This window comes from Rattus norvegicus, chromosome 3, assembly GCF_021556685.1.
Source record: "Rattus norvegicus strain SHRSP/BbbUtx chromosome 3, alternate assembly SHRSP_T2T, whole genome shotgun sequence".
Taxonomy (NCBI): domain Eukaryota; kingdom Metazoa; phylum Chordata; class Mammalia; order Rodentia; family Muridae; genus Rattus; species Rattus norvegicus.
Genome location: NC_141536.1, coordinates 153312263 through 153336094, shown reverse-complemented (window position 1 = coordinate 153336094; position 23832 = coordinate 153312263). Strand labels below are relative to the sequence as shown.

At 49.4% G+C, this 23832-nt stretch overlaps 3 protein-coding genes across 10 annotated transcripts in view; 1 reads left to right on the top strand and 2 right to left on the bottom strand.

Moving 5' to 3' along the window:
- The window catches only part of Zswim3 (zinc finger, SWIM-type containing 3), a 15263-nt gene extending 11529 nt beyond the window's left edge, over window positions 1-3734 (bottom strand). The window contains exon 1 of one of the 2 annotated variants that reach the window (NM_001107801.1): window positions 3403-3734. In NM_001107801.1, coding sequence (NP_001101271.1) covers window positions 3403-3557 — 155 coding nt within the window. In that variant the 5' untranslated portion in view covers window positions 3558-3734. The remainder of the gene's footprint in view (window positions 1-3402) is intronic. The other variant, XM_087652385.1, reaches the window with a different exon arrangement.
- Acot8 (acyl-CoA thioesterase 8) lies at window positions 3390-15292 on the top strand. Of its 5 annotated transcripts, XM_087647314.1 has the most exons (7): window positions 3943-4143; window positions 5634-5770; window positions 6463-6814; window positions 8495-8720; window positions 12489-12646; window positions 13101-13295; window positions 15050-15292. In XM_087647314.1, the coding sequence occupies exons 3-7, from the start codon at window positions 6802-6804 to the stop codon at window positions 15166-15168; spliced, it is 711 nt and encodes a 236-aa protein (XP_087503440.1). In that variant the 5' UTR covers window positions 3943-4143; window positions 5634-5770; window positions 6463-6801; the 3' UTR covers window positions 15169-15292.
- Window positions 14251-23832, bottom strand: Snx21 (sorting nexin family member 21). Of its 3 annotated transcripts, none has more exons than NM_001399714.1 (3): window positions 23529-23832; window positions 22992-23149; window positions 14251-16322 (listed from the first exon to the last, which is right to left on the bottom strand). In NM_001399714.1, exons 1-3 carry the CDS (start codon window positions 23785-23787, stop codon window positions 15648-15650), a joined length of 1092 nt encoding a protein of 363 aa, NP_001386643.1. In that variant the 5' UTR covers window positions 23788-23832; the 3' UTR covers window positions 14251-15647. The 3 variants fall into 3 exon arrangements, with proteins under 3 accessions (NP_001386643.1, NP_001386644.1, XP_087501882.1); NM_001399715.1 differs by having other exon boundaries at window positions 22999-23149; XM_087645756.1 differs by having other exon boundaries at window positions 22983-23149; window positions 23529-23820.

The window sequence follows — 23832 nt, the reverse complement described above, 5'->3', positions numbered from 1 at the left end:
TTCTACCACCCACGGCTCCTAAATTACACTCTCTTGTCCCCTTCTCTTTGTGATGCTGGTATTAAACCCAGGACCTCGCTCAGGAGGTTCAAGGTCATCCTCGGCTACATCGTGAGTTTGAGGCTAGCCTGAGCTACATGAGACCCTGTCTCAAAAAAATCAATAATAGTAAAAGAAAGAGATGGGATAGAGAGATGGCTCAGCGGTTAAGAGCACTGTCTGGGGCTGGAGAGATGGCTCAGTGGTTAAGAGCACCGACTGCTCTTTCAGAGGTCCTGAGTTCAAATCCCAGCAACCACATGGTGGCTCACAACCATCTGTAATGAGATCCGATGCCCTCCTCTGGTGTGTCTGAAGACAGCGACAGTGTACTCATATACATTAAATAAATAAATTAAAAAAAAAAAAAGAGTACTGTCTGCTCTTCCAGAGGTTATGAGTTCAATTCCCAGCAACCACACGGTGGCTCACAACCATCTGTAATGAGATCTGATGCCCTCTTCTGGCCTTCAGACATGCAGCAGAAAGCTGTATGATGTGTACATAATAAATAAATATTAAAAAAAAATTAAAGATGAAAATAAAGGCCTAAATTCATATTTTTTAGAGCATTTCCCTAAATCATGCTTAACACTTGACCAATCATTTAATCAACAATTAATGTCTACCATGGACAACTGCCATGCTGGACGCTGGACGACCTGCCTGTGGGGGAGCTTAGCTAGGTACCAGCACAAAGGACAGCGTCCAGGCGCCTCAGCTGTGGGAAGCACTTTGACAGATTGCCAAGCATAGCAGCCCAGTTGCTACAGGATGCCATCTTCTTCACAGATCTAGCCTTCACTCCCATAGGTCTGTCTCATCAAATGTCTGATGCTTGGTACTTAACCAACACTCTCCATTCCTGGCCTCTACTCATTCACAGGCTCAGGGAAAACCAGCCATTTTAGTGGGAAGCCTTGTATGCATCATGCATCTCCAGTTCTCTCTCTCTCTCTCTCTCTCTCTCTCTCTCTCTCTCTAATGAGGGTTTGGGGGGCGGTGCAGGGTCTTTCTATGCCGCCCTGGCTGGTCCAAAACTCACTATGTAGACCAGACTGGCCTTGAAGTCATAAGAGTCCCACCTTGCCTCTCTAGTGCTGGGATTAAAGGTGTATACCACCATGCCTGATTTTTCTTTTATAACTCTTTTATAGTTTACTTATTTGGTTTTTAGAGAAGGGCTTCACCCTGTAGTCCAGGCTGCTTTGGAGTTCACTGTGTATCGTCGGCTGCCTTCAAGCTGCATCCTTTTGAGTGCTGGGATTATAGGTAAGAGCTGCCACACCCACTTTTGAATATCTCTTTGAAGGCATTTACTACTTAGAGGCATGGTTTCCAGATCCCACATCGCGTGGCTGTTCAAGTCTCTTACATAACACGGTATGCTGTTTGCATATCGCTTCCCATATACTTTAAATCATCTCTAGGTTATAATAACCAAAAATGTAAGTTCTATGTAAATAGTTTGGTTGTAGTCAGACACAGCAGTTCATGTCTGTAATGCCAGCACTTGGGAGTCTGAGAACCGCCATGAGTTTGGGGCTACTTAGGCTACAGAGAGAAGGCTTGTGTAAGGACGAAACAAAAAGTGTATTTGTTCAGGAGACTTTTAGTTTCCTTTAAAATATCAACTTTTTTTTTTTTTTTTTTTTTTTTTGGAGATAGGGTCACACTTAGGAGTCCTTGCCGCCCTGGATCTCATTACTTAGGTCAAGTTGACCTTCAACCCACAGCATAGACCTGCCTGTACCTTCCAAGTGCTGGGACTTAAAGGCACTCACTCACCAGCACACCTGACATATAGTCAATGTGTGTGTGTGTGTGTGTGTGTGTGTGTGTGTGTGTGTGCCTGGGTGTATGTGTGTGTACTGTGTGCTTGCAGGAGCCCTTACAGGCCAGAAGGGTGGAGTGGAACTCCTAGAACTGGAGTTACAGGTGCTAATAATCCACCATTGGGTGCTGAGGGCAAGTGTAGAAAGTCCTCTTGACCACGAGCTGTCATTCCAGCCCCATTCGTTATTTTGGTATTTTAACCCATACTGGCTGCCAAGTCCAAGTAGCTCCTTAGGGACACTCATTCATCTTTACGTGTACCCAGGAATGACCCTGGACGTCAGAATGGAGCCAGAACACAGTCAGGTTCCATAGTCTGGAAAGTACTGTCCAAAGAGCTCAGTCGTGGGCTCAGACTTTGGTGTACTCTGACACTCAGTTGGCCTAGATATTGTAATTAAAACTTGACTTGACTATTGTAATTGACTTTCACATTGATTCATACAATGATTAGATTTCACAGCAAAAGTCTGGCCACATGAGCCTTCCTTTTCACAAGGGAGTCAGGGAGCCCTGCTTCTCATCTCTCTCTCTCCCTCCTTCTCTCCCTCCCTCCCCCTCTTCAGTTTTTCTTGGTTCTTTTTTTTTTTTTCCCCCCGGAGCTGGGGACCGAACCCAGGGCCTTGGGCTTCCTAGGTAAGCACTCTACCACTGAGCTAAATCCCCAGCCCCCCCTCTTCAGTTTTTCAAGACAGGTTTTCTCTGTTAGCTTCGACTGTCCTAGAAGTTGCTCTCTAGACCAGGCTGGCTTCAAACTCACAGAAATCTGTCTGCCTCTGCCTCCCGAGTGCTGGGATTAAAGGCAAGCACCATCACCATCCTTTCCCTGTATTTTTTAAGAGCTGATTGTCTCAAACTCATGCTCCTCCTGCCTCAACCTTTTAGCACTGGGATTCTAAACCTGCACCCTTATCATTCTTTCTTTTAAAGTAAAACTAAAAGCTAAATTTATAGTAGGTTGTTTCACCCGAACCCTAAAAACACTGGAGCCTTCCCCAGCTTTTTAGCCCCTAGAGTCAAATGAGTCCGAGAACTACCATCAATAATTCTAACATTCATCCCTGCAGAGTAAAGAAGGCACCTGGGAAGCACCTTGGATAAGGAAGGTGTTTGAAAACGGCTGTATCTGGAGCTCAGGAATCATTTACAAAATCAATCAACGAAAAGAACCAACCAACCAACCAATGAGCACATTACTGCTTTGTAAACGGGAGACTAATGGAGGAAATTGCCAAGGCGTTTGGATTCACTCCCCGACAAGCTTTGTGCTTGAGAGAGATGCTCTCAACAAACAAACAACGGGGAAAAAAAAAACAAAAAAACAAAAAACAAAAAACAACAAGAGGCAGTTAACTGCGAATTCCCAGAAAAGCTTGTGAATGAAGGAGTGGGACCAAGCACAGCGGGTAGCCCAAGCCTAAGCCCGTGAGGTTTCCCTCGCTTTTCAGCAGGCGTGGGCAACGTGGCCCCATGCACGCCCTCCTCCTCCAGGCAGCCCTCCTCCCCACCCTCCTGCCCCGCCCTTACAGGATGTCCTCGCGGAAAGAGGTGCCGTTGTTGAGGTTATGGAAGCGGACCGAGACGCAGTCCCTGACAATGAAGGAGCACCTGGTCTCCTTTTTGTAGGCGCTGAAACACTCCTTGAAGTCCTCGTAGGTCTTAAAGCAGCTGCCTAGCTCCATGGCGGGGTACTGGCCCTCACAGAGCCCAGCCAGAATCACGCCAGGGGTCAGAGGTCACTGGGTAACGGCTGGCAAGGGCCCAGGTGTGGCCCGGACTGAGTGGCTTATTGGGAGCTTGGGAGGAGCCGGAGAAGAGACCGGTAACAGCAACCTGGGGGCGACTTTGCTCTGTGACAGAAGGGAAATGACACTCATCCCTTATTATTCATCTCCAATGCTCCGCCCCTTCGCTGATTCACCCAATCACACGCGGATCTCCTAAACTGGCACAAATAGTCTCCAATCTTAAAATAGATATGGCCACACCCACTCAGAAATTGACAAGCACAACGACCAATCAGAATCTGCGTCTCGCACACGGAAACCCTAGGGATTTCCGGCCCCTGGAGCGACCTGCCGGAAGCGCTGGGTGCCTATATAAGTTTCCGCGTTTCTCTCATCTGCAGCAAGCAGTGAAAATGTCAAAGCCAGAGGACCTAGGAGATGCTAATGGCGACGCCGACCGCGGCGACCTTTCCGGGGACCTGCGTAGTGTGCTGGTCACCAGCGTGCTCAACCTCGAGCCTCTAGATGAAGATCTCTACAGGTAGCCGGCGGCACCTCTAAACTAGGCTCGCACCCTTGTTTCAGTAGAGTCGCGATTACTGCCATCTCCCCGTGAACCTCAATTCTGGGGTTAAGAGTTCAGTGCCCGGTGCATGCTCTGCTGCAGTTAGAAGGCATGTCCCTGACATCCATCCTTGCTCTTCAGGAGGCGATCTGGGGTGGGGGGGAAGTGTGTGTGTAAGAGAGAGGGGGAGAAACAGAGACAGACAGAGATAGAGACAGAGAGACTGTTACTCTACAAGGCAGCTTAATCTGAGTCAATAAAGAAAGGGCAGTGATTTTCCCTGAGGGTAACAGCTGATCGGGGTGTGTGTGTGTGTGTGTTCAAGCCATCCCTGCATCATTAATTGGGGTCTGGTAAGTTATTACTTAACTTGGGGTATGTTTTCTTCCAGGCATCACTGAACTTGGTGATTGCAGAGTGGGTTTGTAACAATTTTTTGTTTTGTTTAGGGACAGGGTGTCACTAAATATAGTCCTGGATGACCTGGAATTCACTATAACCCATAGGGCTCCACCTGCATTTGCCTCCTAAATGCTGGCAGGAATTCACCATCAAGCCTGGCTGGTTGTTTTGTTTTGAGATAGGCTCTCTGTATAGCCCTCCCTGGCTGACCTGGAACTCTGTGTCATCCTGGCTGGCCTTAAACTCACAGAGATCAGGGTATCACTGCCTCCCAAGTCCTGGGTTCAAAAGGTGTGTGTCACCATGCTTGTTTAGTGACAGTTCTGACCTGTACAGTTATTATGGTTTTATCAGAAGCTATCTTTCTTCCAGCTAGATAATTACTGTCTTAGGGCAGGAGTGCTTTTCAAATTGTATTGTAATGAAAAAAGTGACAACCTCCGGGCTGGGTGCTAGGACTCAGGGTTCAGGCTCTAGCACTGGGCAAGGCCTTTCACCTAGAAAGCTAGACCAATGTGCATCTGCATTAAATTTCACAACCTCAGACTCTGACAATTAGACCTTTTTTTTGGGGGGGGGGAGATAAGGGTAATCTCGGAGTCTTTTCAGCTCTGAAACCAGTTCTTGTAAGAACTGCCTTGTCAGGTTAAGGAGTGCCAATGGCAAGCCTTCATCATATGATCCAGCCCCAGATCTGTTTTTTGGAGTTCCTCACGTCTACTCAAAGCCTCAGTAAACTTCTGGTCTCTCCCTTTCCCTGGTTTGGGGTGGGGAAGAAGCTGTGGACTTGAAACCATCCAGGATTGGTAATGGTTGAGTTGTGTGGACTTGCTTCCTGTACTCCTGCTGTAAACGAGGGAGTTAGCTCGTTCTATTTGACTGAAGTCCACGGAAAACTCGGGTAGATGTGAAGACTGAAGGTTTATGCGGTGATGTCAGAGATGTGAGAGTGGACTCCTCGGCCTTGCTCAGGTTCTGAAAAAGGACCCAAATACCCTTAGATCCTTTTGAGGCTTATGGGGTTCAGAGCACCCTCAGTCTTTTCCACTTTCCTCTCCCCACAGAGGAAGGCATTACTGGGTACCTACCTCCCAGCGGCTCTTTGGGGGTCAGATTGTGGGCCAGGCTCTGGTGGCTGCAGCCAAGTCCGTGAGTGAAGACGTCCACGTGCACTCCCTGCACTGCTACTTTGTCCGGGCAGGTAAACCCCGCACCCTGGCGCCTTGCTTGCAGCCCCCCTTGGTGGCCCAGTGGTTACTTCTTGCTTCCTGGCTTTGAAGGCTGATGCAAGAGAAAGGGGAGAATTAGAGAAGAGGATGAGGAAGGGGGAGAGGCGAAAGGTACCTAGGGGCTGAGCATGTGGCTTAGTGGCAGCACACTTGACTGGCACAGGGAAGGGTTTGTGTTCCATCTCAGGTACCAGGAAAAAGCAGGGGGAGGGAGCCCATTGCTTGGCTCAGGTCTGTAACCTCAACGCCTGGGAGGCTGAGGCAGGATCCGGAAATATCCTGAATCCTTATCACACTCACTGAGACTCATTACGTGAGACACAGTCTGTTTCTTCATGATGTGGACCAATGCTTGTCTGCTCTCGGTGGGCCTTTCCTGGAGCTTATTTCTTTATTCTCTTTTGAGATGGGGTCTCATCGTGTAGCCCTGGCTGGCCTCAGCCTTTATGTGTGACATCAGGCCTGGCTCTGTTCTTTATTCATTCTTTCTGCTTGTCTCTGCCTCCCAAGAACTAGGATTAAGGGCATTCGCCACCATACCCAACTCTCATTCATTTAAATATATATACGTGTGTGCGTGTGTGTGTTTGCTTATTTTAAAAGATATATGGGTATATGTATATGCATAAATGAGTAGCATGTTGCTTTCCTTCTGTCCGAGGAGGCATTGGATACCCTGGAATTTGGAGTTACAAGGGATTGTGAGCCACCATGCAGGTGGTAGGAACCTAACACCGGTCGTCCGCAAGAGCAGACAGCGTTGTTAACTGATGAGACCTCACCTTCCTCGATTTTGTTGTTGTTTTGAGTCAGGGTCTCTCTATGTAGCGTGACTGGCCCGAAACTCACCATTCAGACCAGGGCGGCCTGGAACTCACAGAGCTCTGCCTGCCTCTGGCTCCCGAGTGTTTCGGACTAAGGGCCTGCGACGCCACACCTGGCTCTCTTCTTTATTCTCTTCTAGTGTCAGCACTGCTAAGTCCTCATAGGGCTGTAAACTGCTATGGAGACAGAAGGTAAGCGGTTTGGAAGTTGAGCGTCAGCTTTGTAGTCATGGCCGCGGTGATCTTGAATGAGGTTACTTTCTTTTGCTACGATGGAACTCATCTGTGAAACAGAGGCGAGGCGGGACCAGCGATGTGTCAGTAGGATCTCTTAGACTCTTAAAGCTCTGGGCTCAGAGACAGGGGAGTTCTCATTGCAAACTCTTGGTCTGGACTGGGGACGTAGCTCAGGAGTTATCTGCTGCTAGCAGGGTGGTAGCCTCTTGTGTCCCTGGCTGACCTCAGACTTGCTGTGTAGCCATGGATGTCCCTGACTAACAATCTTCTCGCCTGCGGCTCCTTGGTACGGGGATTGCAGATGCCGCCAAACCTTTGTGCTGTGTAGAACCCAGGGTTCTCTACACATTAGGCAAGTCCTATCCCAAGAGGACCTCGTCCCAGCTTAACCCTGGCCTTCTTATCCTGTGGTTCTTTCAGCTGAGGAGATGCCCCACTGGGTTTTGTTTGATTTTTTTAAGCTAAATTAGCAACTCTGACTTGGAATTCTAATCCTCCTGCCTCAACCCCCTGCATATTGGTATTACAGACTGGTGCCTAAATATATTGATTGGTTTTAGTTTTGATTCTGAAACCAGGGACCACTTCGTTTCAAAAGTAGAATGAGTTGCCAGGCGCACACCTTTAATCCAGCGCCTGGGAGGCAGAGGCAGGCAGATCTCTGTGAGTTCAAGGCCAGCCTAGTTTATAGAGTAAGTTTCAGGAAAGTCAGGGCTATGCAGAGAAACAGCTTTGAAAAACAAAAGAAAACAAACAAACAAAAGAGTAAGTGTGGATCAGCATGGTGGCTCATGCCTTTAATCTTAGCACTGGGGAGGCAGAGGCAGGCAGATCTCTGGGAGTTGGATGCTGTCCTCTACAAAGTTCCAGGGCTACAGTGAGATCCTGACTCAAATAAATTAATTCATTATTTAATCAAAAAGAAGAAAAGAAAAAGAAGAAGAATCGTGTTTCAGTCAGGCAGAAGAGACTGGTATTTATACACAGAGAAAGGCTAAAAACAGGAAGCGAGTTGGCCGTCTCACTCTTGTGGGGCTGGAGGTGCATTTCAGTGGCAGGGCACTGGTCTTAGCGTGCATGAAGGTGACCCTTTTCAGCCCCAGACAGCCAGGACTTGGTGAATAACTGACAGACTAACCAACAGCTCCCCTAACTTCACCAGTTTCTGACTTTGTACCAAGTGGAGAAAGCCAAATGTGTGTCCCTAACCAATTCCATAAGTGTCCCCTTCTCTGTGGTTCACCTGCTCCCCAGGCCCACAGTCTCCAGTCTGGGCACACCCAGCACGTCCTCTGATCTCTGCTGTAGACATGGCCCACCATCATGCCTGTGTGGGTCTCTGGCAACAGCACGTGACAGCAACACATTGAGAAGTCTGTCTTTGAGAAGAAAAGAAGATGGACATGATAGCTCACACCTGTAATTCTAGCATTTGAGAGGCAGAGGCCAGAGGATTGCCCCGAGTCCCAGGTCAGCCTTGGGCTATAGAGTGAAACCCTGTCTCAAAACAACAAAAACCCCAACCAGCCAACCAAGAAATTAGGATGAGAGGAACAGAGGTGGTGTTTTACTAACTGTAACGAGGACGACCCATGGATTTACTTAGGGTCATTGTATCCCTTATGCCTACTGCAGGGGACCCAAAGGTGCCAGTGCTGTACCATGTGGAGAGGACACGAACAGGAGCAAGCTTCTCAGTGCGTGCAGTGAAGGCTGTGCAGCATGGCAAGGCCATCTTCATCTGCCAGGCCTCCTTCCAGCAGATGCAGCCCAGCCCCCTGCAGCACCAGTTCTCCATGCCCACTGTGCCCCCCCCAGAGGAGCTGCTGGACCATGAGGCCCTCATTGACCAGTACTTAAGGTGAGGCCAGAGGACTCCAGAGAGCTGGTTGTTGTTGTTTACTTTTTAAGTTTCTTTTATTCTTTAGTTTTTATGGTTCTGTGGATCACACCTAGGAGCCTAGTGTGTGGTAGGTATGTTCTGCCACCCAGCTACACCCCAGACCTTAAAAACATTTACTACCTTGACCTATAGTAGAAACTACATTTAGGCCCCAGGCATAATCTGCATGCCTTTAGAGACAGGCAAGTCTGGGAGAATTCAAAGGTAGCCTGGTCTACATGAGGAGGCCCAGCCAGCCAGACCTATAGAGAGAGATCGTGCCTTTAAATAAAACAGTACTCAGATGACTAGATTTAGATGCATTCTGATATTTCTATACTACTCTCCATTTCATTTTAAAAAATCAGTATTGTGTGTGTGTGTGTGTGTGTGTGGCGTGTTTGTGTATGTGCATGTGCAGGCCACAGCATACGTAAGATATGTTTGTTGTGTTTGCACGTGCACACCACAGCATATGGAGGACAGAGGATGACTTTGTGGAACCCTCTCTCTTCTGCCCTTACCTGGGCTTGGAGGGTGGAACTCAGGTCCACAGGCCTGTAGGCCATCTCACCTGCCCATCGATTTAAATTTATGTATTTACATGTGGGAGTGCTCTGCCTGCATGTACACCTACACGCCAGAAGAGGGCATCAGATCCCTTCGTAGATGGTTGTGAGCCACCATGTAGTTCCTGGGAATTGAACTCTTGACGTCTAGAAGAACAGCCAGAATTCTTAACTGCTGAGCCATCTCTCCAGCCCACTCCTTTATTTTTAATTAGTGTATATTGTATGAAGTCATGGATTTCATTTTGACAGCTTTATGCATGTGTATAATGTATTTTTATTATATGGCCCCGCATTAGCTTTCTCGTCCCTTTCTTATACAGTCCCAGGGCAGTGTTTTCAAGCTCTGGCTCCTACTCATTAGTGGGCCAGAGAGCCTCTAAGTGGGTCTTGACTATGGACTAAAAGTATAAACTGGGGGGGGGGGGGCTTGGGGATTTAGCTCAGTGGTAGAGCGCTTGCCTAGGAAGCGCAAGGCCCTGGGTTCGGTCCCCAGCTCCGAAAAAAAGAACCAAAAAAAAAAAAAAAAAAAAAGTATAAACTGGGTCCCAGCACTTGGGAGGCAGAGGCAGGTGGGTCTCTGTGATTCCCAGTTTAGCTGGGGCTACATGAGACCCTATCTCAGAAACATGGGGGATGGCTGAAGAAGGCTCAGCCATTAGGAGCACTTGCTACTCTTGCAAAGTGTGGGTTCCAGCACCCACATGGTGGTCCATAACCACCTCTAGTTCTTCTTCCAATGGCTTTGACACCTTTTTCTGGCCTCCACAGCCAGTAAACACAAATGTGCACATGCATGCATGTAGGTAAACACTGGTACAAATTATATATGTATATGTGTGTATGTATATGTATATGTATATGTATATGTATATATACATGGATGAGAGAGAAGCGGGATTGGGAGGTGGAAATGTATGTATATTCACAGAAATGTATGCATTTTATATGCATATGTAGAAGCAGGGAAGGAGCTATTAGAGTCCAGTCGCACGTAGGGCAGGAGCCCTCTGAACCACTTGAGCTTCAGTGTTAGCACAAATGCACGGGGGATCGTGGTGTAAAGGGCAGAGCTCACACTCAGCCAGCAGCCGGCACAGACATGGGGTAGCTTTACTGTTACTGCAATATTGGCTGGGGCCAGTGAGATGGCTCAGCAGGAAGAGGTGCTTGCTGGGCAAGTCTGATGACCTGAGTTCAATCCCTGGAACCCACATAAAGCTGGAAGTAGAATACTGATGCCTCAACATTGTCCTCTCATCTTCACATGCGTGCTGGAGGACATGTACTCTCCACGCCCACCCGTAATAAATGAAATATTTTAAAAGTTGACCCTACGTTCAATTCTCAGTACTTGAATCCAACAGTAAACAACCTTTACAACCACTCGGTAAGTAAATAGCCTCGAGTCCTGGGCTGATCCCCTTCCTGCCTCAGGCTTATGGCGCAGCAGCTTGGTTAGTGCATGGCAGAGGGAGGCCCGGGACCCCGCTGCAGGGTGTGGCCCACTGGTCAGTGTGTCCACTTTAGTGTCTTCTGAGTATTTTGACTCTTCCTTGGTAACACATTTCTCATTGACATCACAAGGAGTAAAGTTTGACAGATGTTGGCTATGGGGAAGAGCTCTGGATCTAGACACAGACAGACAGTCAGATAGACAGACAGACAGACAGACACACACACACACACCACACACACACACACACACACACACACACACACACGGAGGCTTGCACCTCTTTTTTTTTTTTTTTTTTTTTTTTTTTGGTTCTTTTTTTTGGAGCTGGGGACCAAACCCAGGGCCTTGCGCTTCCTAGGCAAGCGCTCTACCGCTGAGCTAAATCCCCAACCCCAAGGCTTGCGCCTCTTACTGTGGGATTTTCTATCCCCCAACCTCACAAGGCCCTAGACTCTTCATCCAAAATACAGGAGCAGTCATTTCTCCAGCTGTGCCAAAGGGGAGAGGTCTTGTTGCTTGTGTTACATACTGGGGGGCAGCAGTGGGGCCTGAGGGGTAGGTGTGGGTTCAGAAGGCCCAATGGCCAGGATTCAAGTCTAGACTCTGTCCCTGATAGCTGTGTGAGGTTGGGCAAATGCTTGCCCACTCTAAATCCATACCTTTGGTTATGATTCGAGCTAATCATAACTTACACTTCATAAAATTGCTTTGAGGATCCAGTAAGAGGTATATAGGCACTTAGCTATGTAGGGGTGCATAAGGCTGCCATGTGAGTAGTTACACCACCAACAGACATGAGGCTTCGTGTGTGCAGAAGTATAAATAATGTATTATTGTTAAAGGAGCCCGAATTTAGCCTGTGCTCGTCAATAAGGTAGCCACTGACCCTGTAGGCTATATTAAATTTATGAACTAGGATGAGCAATTCTTTAGTGTGTGTGGTGCTAGGGATCAAATTCCCCAGGGCTCTGTGCATGCTAGGCAGGCTCCCTGCCATGGAGACACCTCCTCAGCCCATACCCCTCATTGATCTTGGTCTCTGGGGAGGATAGCCACATTTCAAGTTCTCAGTTTTGTGCGGCTAGTGGCTGCCACAGTGGACAGTGCAGAGCAACAGTCCACCAGACAGGTGGGAGTGGCAGAGCCTAAGAACTGAGGGTTCCACGGAAGTGGTGTCCCCCGGCACACAGTGCTTCCCACTGAGGGTTGCATGGAAATGGTGTCCCCCGGCACACAGTGCTTCCGGCTGCTTAGGATAGAGAATGCAGACACAGCAGGAGGTTCTCTTGAATGTTCTCAGGAATGGAGTAGATAGATACATAAACTGCCTGACATGAGATCTCCCTTCATGCTCTGAGCTAGCCACCTGGGTTCCTGTGCGCACCTTTTACCAGCTGACCACACTTGTCACGTGAGGTTGTGCCAAGGCTTGAGTTATGGCCGTGTGCAGTGCCTGGATCCGTGTGCAGACCTTTGCTGTGTATAATGTTTGCTGTGAGACAGGTCACATCATTACTCGCATGTTTCAGGGGAAAAATAGGCTCAGAGAGATGACTAACTTGCCCAAGGCTGACTCAAGGAAGGGACTCAAACACTCTACTGTTTTGTCAGCACCGTGAGGAAGCTTTGCAGAGCCCCTGTGGCAAATGGTGGGGATCAGAAGAGGCAGCAGAGAAGTCCCATCTCCTTGGACTTCCTTGTCCCTGTGTTTACTTCCAGGGATCCTAACCTTCATGAGAAATATCGAGTGGGGCTGAACCGAATTGCTGCCCGAGAGGTGCCTATTGAGATCAAGCTGGTGAACCCACCCGCCCTGAACCAGCTGCAGACACTGGAGCCCAAACAGATGTTCTGGGTGCGAGCCCGGGGCTATATTGGTAAGAAGACCCACGATTTGGAGGAATATACTTCAGGAGTCTAGGCCTTACCACTCGTTTGCCCTCTGTGGCTTGGGCATACCACTGTCTCTTTGGCCTGTTATGATAATGACAAGGTGACTGTAATCTCATTGTTGGACCCTACTAGGGGGAAGCAAGCTACCTTGCTGAAGTTCTTACCTAGGTCAACAGCTAACCATGTATGTCTTTGTGCAAATTGGTTCCAGGACCAGAGAGAATGGCTGGGGCGAGAGAGAGACTTGAGAAGAACAGGGTTGCATTTAACTTACCTTGGTCCCCTCTTAGTCCCCCTTTATCCGTACCCACAAACCCCTACCCTGGTTCAGGTGCCCTTGCACTATGACTAGCTTGTGTGTGGCAGCCCTTTCTCCCTGCAGGTCCTGAGCTGGAAAGGCCAGGAGCCCAGGGCTGATGGGATTGGGACCTGTTGCAGGGGAAGGCGACATCAAGATGCACTGCTGTGTGGCTGCTTACATCTCTGACTACGCCTTCCTGGGGACGGCACTGCTGCCTCACCAGTCCAAGTATAAAGTGAACTTCATGGTCTCGCTGGACCACTCCATGTGGTTCCACGCCCCATTCCGTGCTGACCACTGGATGCTCTACGAGTGTGAGAGCCCCTGGGCTGGTGAGTGAGTGTGGGCCCGTGGGTCGGTGTCTGTGGGATGCGAGGGAACCGGCTTTGTTTTAGGATAATGCTGCCTCTTCCCACTTCCTGGGGCTGCCGCACTGGCTCCTTGCAGCCCCTCTGGGTATTTGTGTTGTCTTTAAAAGTACGGGAGCATGCCAGGAGTGATTGACTTTGTCTCAGAGACCAGTTCAGGTGGCCAGACAACCACTTCAGATCCCCCATGTGAACTTGGGCAGATCCATTTTGAAACTGTTTTTTGTTTTTTGAAACCAACCAGAGTCTCACGTATCTGCTGGTCTTGAGCTCTGTGTGGAGTGGAGTTTGGCCTTGAATTCATGCTCTTCCTGACTCCACCTCCCAAGTGCTGGGAGCCACCTTGCCCTGCTTCTCAGTGTTTTCGTTGGAATAAGTAGGCTTATGTTAGACCTCGTACGCCATCAGACTGCCACTAGAGGGAGCTGTTTCCAGGAAAGTCTTTTTTTTTTTAAAGACAGTTTCCTGTGTCTTAGGTTAGCCCTGAACTCACTATGTGACTGAAGGTAATCATTACTGCTTGATCCTCCTAACTCTTCCTGAGTGTGGGGATTAAATCCAGCACCAGCACCCTGTTAACGGAGTTACAGCCTCAGGAAACTGTTTTTTTTTGGGGTGGGAGGTTTGGTTTGGTTTGGTTTTTTGAGATAAAGTTTCTCTGTGTAACCCTGACTTACTGGGAACCTGCTTCTATAGACCAGGCTGGCCTTGAACTTACAGAGATCCACCTGCTTTTGCTTCCTGAGTGCTGGGATTAAACGTGTGCACTGCCACCACCTGGCTATAGACTGTCCTTCTAAGGAGCTCCCTGAGTGATTCTGTGAGTTAGCACAGTGGGGCAGGGCACTGTGGTCTGTAAGGGTTCCACTCCCAGAAGCTCCTTGTAGGGAACAGAGAGAAACTCAGACTCCTCAGGGTCTACTGTTAGAACCCGGCTTCTTTATAATGAAGTCCCCTTCAAAGGCATAAACACTTTCCTTTAGAAACAGATGAAACTTAAGCAGCCCCTTATCATCAGGAAAGGGTTACTCAAGTACAAACAACATTGCTGCCCAAGATTCATGACCTTGAAGTTAGGACACTCAGTCAGCTTTGGCCTGATCCCTGGGGCCAATTCCTGAGCTGGTTTGTACTTTAGTGTCATTGTCTGGAAAACAGGACATGGAGTGAAGTCCACGCTCTGTGGCTACAGTTAGATCTCAGTGGGCTCTGCTGGGTAAGGGAACCTGAAGTTAGCCTCCTGAGATAACCAGATCAGGCTCAGAGTCACCAAGGGAAAGACCCTCCAGATGCCAAGGGAAGGGAGGCCACACCTCCCGGGCACAGGTCCTCTCAGGTGCCCCCCTCCCCTTGTGGTGGTTTGGGTGAATCTCCAGCTGGGAGAACTTGGCTTGGCTTCTCAGAAAGCAAAGAATGGGATTTCTGACGAGGGGCCAGAGATGTGGCAGTCTGCTTGGCCAAGCCTTTGCAGACTCTTGTCAGAGCCCCTCTGTGTTTGAGGAAATGAGCAGATAATGTGAAAGTGCTTTTAAACCATCAAGAGGTGCTGGGGTGTGGGCAGCATGCCCCCTGGCGACTACAATAGGCTCCCACAGGGCACTTGGCACTTTGGAATCATGATGTCCCAATGTGCTCTTGTATGGGGGCAGCTCTGCCCTGTATCAAATCAGCAGGTTGTCTGAAGCAGGGGCCATTCTCACCCTTCTCCTTGCTTACAGGTGGCTCTCGAGGGCTGGTACATGGGCGGCTGTGGCGTCGGGATGGGGTCCTTGCTGTGACCTGTGCCCAGGAGGGTGTGATCCGATCGAAGCCTCGGGTATCCGAGAGTAAACTATAGTTGGAGATTAACTCGCTCGCCTGGGGCTCTAAGGACTCTTTCTGCTGCCATTCCTTTGGCAGAGGTCACAGTTGAGCTGGGCTTCCTGCCTCTTACATCCAATAAAGAGATTGCTAACACTGGAGTACTGACCTTTAATACAACTACAGTCCTCCCCGTGCCTCTGAATCCCAGGACTCCAGTAGCAGTCCCCAGCCCTTCACCAAGCTGTCTCACTGGGTTAGAGGCCCATGGAAAAGAAAACATTGCTCCTGACCTTGGCCACAGTCTCCAGATGGGGTAGGCTGAAGAGCCCAAGCCAAGACTTCCTCCTGGTATCATCCTAGGGTAACCCCAGCCAAAGCCTGTTCCGAATTCTGTCTGGCAAAACAAAGTTCCTCTCAGTCTGTTGCAGACTTTCTGGAACTACTTTAGGGTCTCCCCTGCCCCCTAACCTGGGGCAGCCCTTCTCCTAGACATGGCCTTAAGACGGGAGCAAGTTAGTCCAGCACCTCTTTGATGAGCAGCTCCTTGAGGCTGGGGGGTGGGGTAGGGGTAAGACCTGCCTCCTGCAGGGCCTGAAGCTGGGCCTCTGACTGCCGTTTGTCTAGGCCCAGGCGCCAGGAGAGCCGGACATGGGCCTCGAGAAAGGGTGCCAGGAAAGGATGGGGTCTCTTGTCCCCCAGCAGCTGCAGAGCCTTCTCACTACAGGCTCGTGCTTCCCCAGGATCCTCCAGCTCCTGATGGCACACAGCCAACCCAGCCAGAGTCAACAGGGGGCGGTCTGGGCCAGAAGGGGTGCCCAACTGGGTCTGCAGCTGCCAGGCGTTGGCCCACAGTGCCAGAGCCTCACGATAAAGGCCAGTGCAGGTGAGGCTCTGCGCCCGCCGCAACTCGGGCAGCACAAAGAAGTCCTGAAGTTCTGGAGCTTGGCGTAGCTCGGGCACTGCCTGCAAGTGGCCCAAAAACTGTTCAAAGGCCCTGCTGCGACGGGCAATGGTTTCTGCAGTAAAGTTCCGGCGCAGGCGCTTACGGGGAAAGGAGATGGCAGACATGGGGCCCCGGAATTGCCTTTGCAGGTTTCTATGCAGCCGTTCAAAGTCTGAGTATCGGCGAGAGATCTGGGCTGGCTGGCGATCTGGTGGCCCTGGGCCCATCACGGCGAGGGTGTAGAGCTGTAAGAAAGGTGGATGTCAGGGCTGATGTAAAGCGTGTGGGTCTCTTCCCTCCCCTCCTCCCTTCTACATGCTGGCCTCTGCTCTTCCACCTCTTCCTCCCGGGACTGCAGAGCGGGCAGAAGCTGCCGAGCGGTGGCCAGGAACCCATTCCCATCCCATCTTACCTGAGGCTCCTCTGAAATGACCCAGGCCCAAGACAGCATGGGGGGGAAAAAGACAGAAATGAGCTTCAATGTCTGGGGTTGCCACCATGTAACTGCTCTGGGAAATGTTCCTGCTCATTGGGAGTTCGTTTTTGGGAAGGCCTTAGGAAAGCCAGTAGTGAACTGAAACCCAGACCCTTCTTTTGGGCCTCTGAGCCAATCTGAGAGCCAACTTGGAACTATGTGCCACTCTGGATACATTACTGGCCAAGCTCGTTCAAACCAGACCAAAGGACAGGTCTTCAGACAGCCTCAATAGCAAACATTATGAGTTCGCTGGACTCATGTAACCGCAAGTCAGCCTGTGACCCCAGTAACCCTCAGATTCACCTCTGCTCTAGTGAAAGGTTCCTAGGCTAAGGTCATTGTTTGCTCAGGTATAGAATGCATTGGTGCTCAAGGTTTTTAGGTGACACACATTAGAGTATACTGCAGCATAAACATGATGGTTCCTGATTCTGTCTTGATTCTTTTCTGGTTTTGGCCCTTGAGATAGCCTTACCGTTCAACCCACAATGGCCTCTAATTCACAATCTTCTGGCCAGACTCCTTCCTGAATGGTAGGATTAAAGGAATGTGTCACCATGCCCAGTCCCTTTAATTCTTTAGTTCTTTTTTGTCGTTTTAGGTTTAGTCTCTCTCTCTCTCTCTCTCTCTCTCTCTCTCTCTCTCTCTCTCTCTGTGTGTGTGTGTGTGTGTGTGTGTGTGTGTGTGTGTGTGTGGTTATTGTGTTTGGACACACATACCTGAGCCTGATGCCGGAGGTTACAGATGGGGGTTAGAGGGAACCTTTCAGGATTCGGTTCTCTTCTTCCATCATGAGATTTGAGGACAGCTCAGGTCATCGGGTCATGAAAAGTGCTGGGCTATTTTGCTTGGCAAGATTGTGTTTTGTGTTCTGAGATAGTCTCATGGGTCCTGGCTGATGAGCTGACCTCAAGCTTGTTCTGGAGTCAAGTGCTGACACCACAGGATACTCTACCACACCCAGTGTGTGCTGTGCCGGGGCTGGAAGCTAGCCAGACACTACCAGGGAAACGAGCTACACCTCCAGTCCCCTGCAGTAGTCCAAGGTCTCTGTAGCCCAGGCTAGCCATGAGCCTTTGCTTGCCTCAGCTCCAAGTGTGCTTTTGCTTACAGGCATAAGGCACCATGCATGGCTTTCTCTCTCTCTCCTTCCTTCCTTTCCTTTCCTTTCTCTTCCTCCTGGTCGTCGTTGTCCTCCTCCTCTTTTTGAGACAGGGGATCTGCTGTTGTTGCTTTTGGCTTTGACCACCTAGGCTCAGGTGATCCTCCTGCCTCAGCCTTCTAAGGAGCTGGGACATGGTCATGTCCTGCCATGCTCGCCCTTGTCTTAAGCACACACTGAAGTTCCTTTTACACAATTCACCTTTACTTTTAGGAACGAGCCAGACTCTCAACTCAGAGCACTCCTCAGGGAACAGCATCTGGCAAGGTTTAATGACCCTTGGGCCTTCTAGGCACGCTGTACCTCTGACTGGCATCTTCAGCCTCCAACTCCGTGCGTGCGTGCGTCCGTGCGTGCGTGCGTCCGTGCGTGTGTCATTGAACCTAGGCTTTGCCCACGCTGGGTAAGTATCTTACTACTGAGCTGTATCTTCAGTCCCTGACTCCAGTGTTCCAGACAGGGTCTCATGTAGCCCAAGCTGCCTCAGACAGGCTATGTAGCTGAGGATGACCTCCTCCTGATCCCCTTTCACTTGCCTAGTTCTGTCTGTCTGTCTCTGTCTGTCCCTCTTTTTCTGTGTATGTGTGTGTGTTTTACTGTGAGATGGGGTCTCATTAAATTGCCAAGAGATTGCCTTAAATTCACTACATGGCTAAGGCGAGCCTCAAACCTATGACCGCAGCCTCCCAAGGAGATGGGGTACAGGCCTGAACCACTGGCCTGCTAGCTGTTTACTTTGGAACTTTTCTTTCTCACAAGCAGTGCTATAAAGGTGGCTTTTAAATGTATTTTAGAAAAAGAGGAGCTGGAGAGATGGGTCAGTGGTTAAGAACACTGACTGCTCGGGGTTGGGGATTTAGCTCAGTGGTAGAGCGCTTGCCTAGGAACCTCAAGGCCCTGGGTTCGGTCCCCAGCTCCGGAAAAAAAGAAAAAAGAAAAAGAAAAAAAAAAAAAAAAAAAAAAAAACAAAACACTGACTGCTCTCCCAGAGGTCCTGAATTCATTGAATTCATTTCCCAGCAACCACATGGTGGCTCAGAACCATCTGTAATGGGATCTGATGCCCTCTTCTGGTGTGTAAAGACAGCAACAGTGTACTCACGTACATAAAATAAATACATCTTAAAAAAAAAAAAAAAAGAGGGTTCCTTTAAAGAACAATGTTACAAGAGCAGGGCAGAGGCAGGCAGGACCGAATGTTCAAGGGCTGCCTGGGTTACACAGTTCAAGACCACCCTGGGGCACTTAGTGAGACTATCTCAAAATAGACATTACAAAAGAAAAGACTGAGAATAAAGCTCAGGTATGAAGCACTTGCTTAAACAAGCACAAGGCCCTAGTTTCAGTGCCACCTGCCCCTCAAAAGTTAAGCAAAGAGTGGCACAAGTTATACTTTATTTTAATTGTATGTGGTGATGGTGGTGGTAGTGGTGATGGTGGTGGTGGTGGTGATGGTGGTGGTAGTGGTGGTGGTGGTGGTGGTAATGGTGGTAGTGGTGATGGTGGTGGTGGTGGTTGGTGGTGATGGTGGTGGTGGTTGGTGGTGGTGATGATGGTGGTGGTGATGATGGTGGTGGTGATGGTGGTGGTGGTGATGGTGGTGGTGATGGTGGTGATGGTGGTGGTGGTGATGATGGTGGTGGTGGTGATGGTGGTGGTGATGATGGTGGTAATGGTGGTAGTGGTGATGGTGGTGGTGGTGGTTGGTGGTGATGGTGGTGGTGGTGGTTGGTGGTGGTGATGGTGGTGGTGGTGATGGTGGTGGTGGTGGTGGTGGTGGTGGTGGTGGTGATGGTGGTGGTGGTGGTGATGGTGGTGGTGATGGTGGTGGTGGTGGTGGTGGTGATGGTAGTGGTGATGGTGGTTGTTGTGTGTATGACGTAGGAGTTATATTTGTGCATACGTGCCACAGTATCATATGGGGGTCAGAGCAACTTTGGGAGGTTGGTTCTTTCCACCATGGGTTCTGGGGATTAAGCTCAGGTTGTCAGGCAAACACCTTTTCTGGCTGAGCCATTTCCCTGGCCCACTAGCAGCATTTTAAAGGAAACAAAAGGATATGATTTCTGTTTGGTAAACATGAACCAGGAAGTCTGCACAGTGTCCCACAGATCCGAGATCCGATGTGAGGATTAGTTAGTGCTAATAAGGATTGGTGCCACGCTGAAGGCTTACACGGGGGACAGTATACACAGACATCTTTCTCAAATGTAGCCAGTGGAACTGCCAGTAGTCCCACTATTCCAGTTAGGTTTACCTGGCCTTTCTTCTTTGAAGATTCACAGTGCATTAAAACAACAAAAACCATTTCACACCCATCAACCCTGTATTGTTCAAACATACTGACTAGATTACATTTCCTTTCAGTTTTTTCCCCCCAGGCTGGCTTTGAACTCCTGATCCTCACTCATGCCTCCATCTCCCAAGTACTGCACATATAAACCTGCCTGCCTCATTCTTTCTTGTTTTTACAAACCCAAGAAAAGTTGTTTTCCACAGGACGCACTGTTGGAAGCTCTGCAGCAGACTTTTATGTATGTAGGTTGATCTTAAAAATGCTAACATGTTCTTTAAGAATACATTTGAACACACTTTGATCATTTTTTTTTCTTTTCTTTTTTTCGGAGCTGGGGACCGAACCCAGGGCCTTGCACTTGCTAGACAAGCGCTCTACCACTGAGCTAAATCCCCAACCCCCACTTTGATCATATTCATTCTTCACTCCTCCCTTCTATTTTTATTTTTACTTTTTTGCCAAAGACCATTTTCTATCTGCTTGTTTCACCTGACGCTCGTAATGACCCACTGAGTTAGGTAACCGTGGTTGTGGGGGGGCGGTGCAGGGGGGCTCAGCTGTAGGTCAGTGAGGTCATGGCTTCCATCCGCAGGAGCACAGCATGGCATGACTGCTGTTCTGTTGACTGCCTCGTGCTGGATCACATCACTCTGTCCTGGTGTCACTTAACCATCAACAGCCCTGCAAGGATAGTGTCTTGTCTCTGTCGTCTGAGGAAGCAGGCTCCACAGAGGAGGATATAACACTGGCCCCGAGATCTGGTGCTAAAGCCCTTACTCTTGACCTCCAGGAGAAGAAATATGGAGATACGGGGTGCCCAGTGTACAGAGGGAGAGGCTTCATTTTCTAGACACAGGAGGGGACAAAAGATGGCCCCTGCCCTTTTTAAGGCTTTTCACCTAGGTCTCCTGAGTCACCCACATTCCTTTCTGAGAGAGCTGCTCTTTGCTGACTGGTTCTTGGTGTCTCCTTCTTGTGCATGACCTCCTACCCACCTCAGAGCTCTGGAACATTTGCCACTTAAGATTGGACCATCAGGGGGCTAGGCGTGTGTAGTCCGTGGTACAGCAGCTACTTAGCAGGCATAGGAGTTGATGCTTAACAAGATACAAAGCCTGCATCATGTATCAATCCCTGCACAAAGTGGAATGGTCACCCCATGGGTGTGGTCCTTGTTACTAACAGCAACAGAGAAGGGTGGAGAGACCCAAATGTGGGACAGGACTCCAGACCTCATGTCTGGCTGAATCGGAGGGAGAAGAGAGAAGAGACAGGCTGGGAGTTGTTACTGCCAGGACTGACCAAGGGTCCAGCTAGCTTAGATGGGTTTTAGACCTGAAGGGAGCAGAACCTGGTAGACCTGACTCTGCCAGTCTCTCCTCTTCATAGCAAGGAAAAGGGACTCTAGGCCTGGCCCCAGACTGTTCTCTACTCCTTAGCCCTGATGGTGCTGGAGGTGGGAAGGCTGGGGAACTGACTCATCAGGAGGTTGCAGCAGGCTCTCCATACCTTACACTGCCAATCTAAAGTTAAATCAGAAGACAGGCTGAATATCCCTTATCGGAAGTGCCTAGGATCAGAAATAAGCAGTTCAGATTTGGGAATATTTGCATATTTATGTACATATATTTCTTAGAAATGAGACCCGACTCTAAATACAAAATCAGTACAGTAAATGAGTGTTTTGAGGCAGGGTCTCCCGTCTTCCAGGAGACTGGGCTTGAGCTTATGAATCTGAGGCTGATCTTGAACTCCTGATCCGACTCCCCTTTCAAGAGCTGCAACCACAGGTGTGTGCCACCACACCTAGTTTATGTAGAGCTGGGCAAACACCAACTGAGCACTGCATCTTGGCTCTTAAAACTCACATTTCTTCTTCACTCTAGAGACTCAGCCTGAGGTTGGTTTTTATAGGGCTGCCCTTAAACTGACACTTTGGCTCTGCTTCCCAACTGCACCAGCAACACTCAGCTCTGGAGGTAGTTTTATACCATTCCTGGGGGTTTGTGACAAAGCTCAGAATTCTTGAGCATTGTAAGCAAGTGCTGTATCAATGAAATACATTCCAATTTGTTGTTGGGCCTTTTTTTTTCTTTTCTTTTCTTTTCTTTTCTTTTCTTTTTTTGAGCCCAGGTTAGCCATGAACTTGGGTCAGTCTTTCAAGTCCCTATGCAATATTTTTAAACATTTTGAGCACACATCAAGTGAAGTTACGTGTGGAACTTTCCACTTGTGGCATCATGCTGGCACTCAAATGCTTTGGATTTTTCAAGCATTTCAGATTAGGAAATTTGAAACTGTATAGCTGCCATTTTAATCTATCACAGTGTCAGACAATGCTAAGGTTTCCGTGCCTGGTCTCACTTACCTCCTACTAATCCCCTATATTGTCCTACTGCTCAAATGAGGAAACTGGGGGCCATTGAGGTCACAGAACCCACCCAAGGGGAAGCCACTGGTAAAATACAGGGGATGTGAATCAAGGCTGATTTGGGTCCAAGGCCCATTTCCCTAATCTTGACCCATGCAACCCAGTCTCAATACTGTGACCTGCTGCAGTTGACAAAAACCCACAGGGTACAGGACAGCACACACACCAGTTTTCTTTTTTTCTTTCTTTTTTTTTTTTTTTTGGTTCTTTTTTTTCGGAGCTGGGGACCGAACCCAGGGCTTTGCGCTTCCTAGGCAAGTGCTCTACCACTGAGCTAAATCCCCAGCCCCACACATCAGTTTTCTTAACCTCAAAACCAGAACAGGAGGCAACTCCCTAAGGCCACTTTCTCAGATTCGGAGAAACTAAGTCATGTGTTGTTCACTGTGACACCCATCTTCGTATCTGGTCTCAGTTCCCCAGGTATAAAATAAGGACACCATTTATAACTGCATGACCCGACCCCCCAAAAACTGTGGTATTCCATACTTTCTCTCAGCAGAGACTTCTAGACATACTGCTTAAGGGTTCCTGGAACCTCACTCACCACGTACTTGGAGGGAGGGTCCTTGACAACATTGGCGCTGGTCACCTCAAAGAGCAGTCGCTGTGGAACTAGGGTGTTCCGAGACTTTTTCCAGAAATCCTGCAGCTGGCGAGCCAGGAGTTGACTGCTCCGTTGTCCATCAGGTGGGGGACTTCGTTCTGCACAAGCACATGACCAGTCATTATGGGGCTAGCGAGCTCCAGAGTTAACGTAAACAAAATGCCATGACCTCATTCACGGGAGCGAGATGTGCTTTATCCCAGCGCCTGGCTTACAGTAGATGCTAAATCTCCACCCAGCTAGCACACCATACATTCGTTTCCCTGGTTCTTTGCATTTAACACCCACAAAAACCCAGAGATAGTGTGATTCTCATAGTATTTGACTCAAGGTCACACAGCCAAACGGTGTCTGGAAGAGCTTATAGTGTCAATAGTTTCAGGGAGATAACTCAGAGCCCCCAGGATGCTCTCGGATCGCGTCCAGCCGGGAGGCCTAACCGAGCCCCGGGGCTCCTGTCTGTCCTCCCGCACTCGCCTGCGTCTTCTCCCGATGTCCCGTCTCCAGAGGGCGGCGAGTCCAGACCCGCCTCGTCGTCCTCGTCTTCTTCGTCAGGGTCATCCTCTGCACTGGTGAAACTGAGGGTGCCACTGAGGCGGGAGGACAGGCCCTCGGCGTCGTCGTCCTCCAGCTCCGAGCTCTCAGGGAACTGCTCGGCTTCTGGGCCCGCCGCCGCCTCTCCGGGACCATCGCTGGCCAGGGCGTGTCGCAGTCGGTGCAGGAGCCGCGAGGCCATGGCACCCAGGGGGGAGCGCGCCACGCTGGGTCCAGGGCCGAAGAG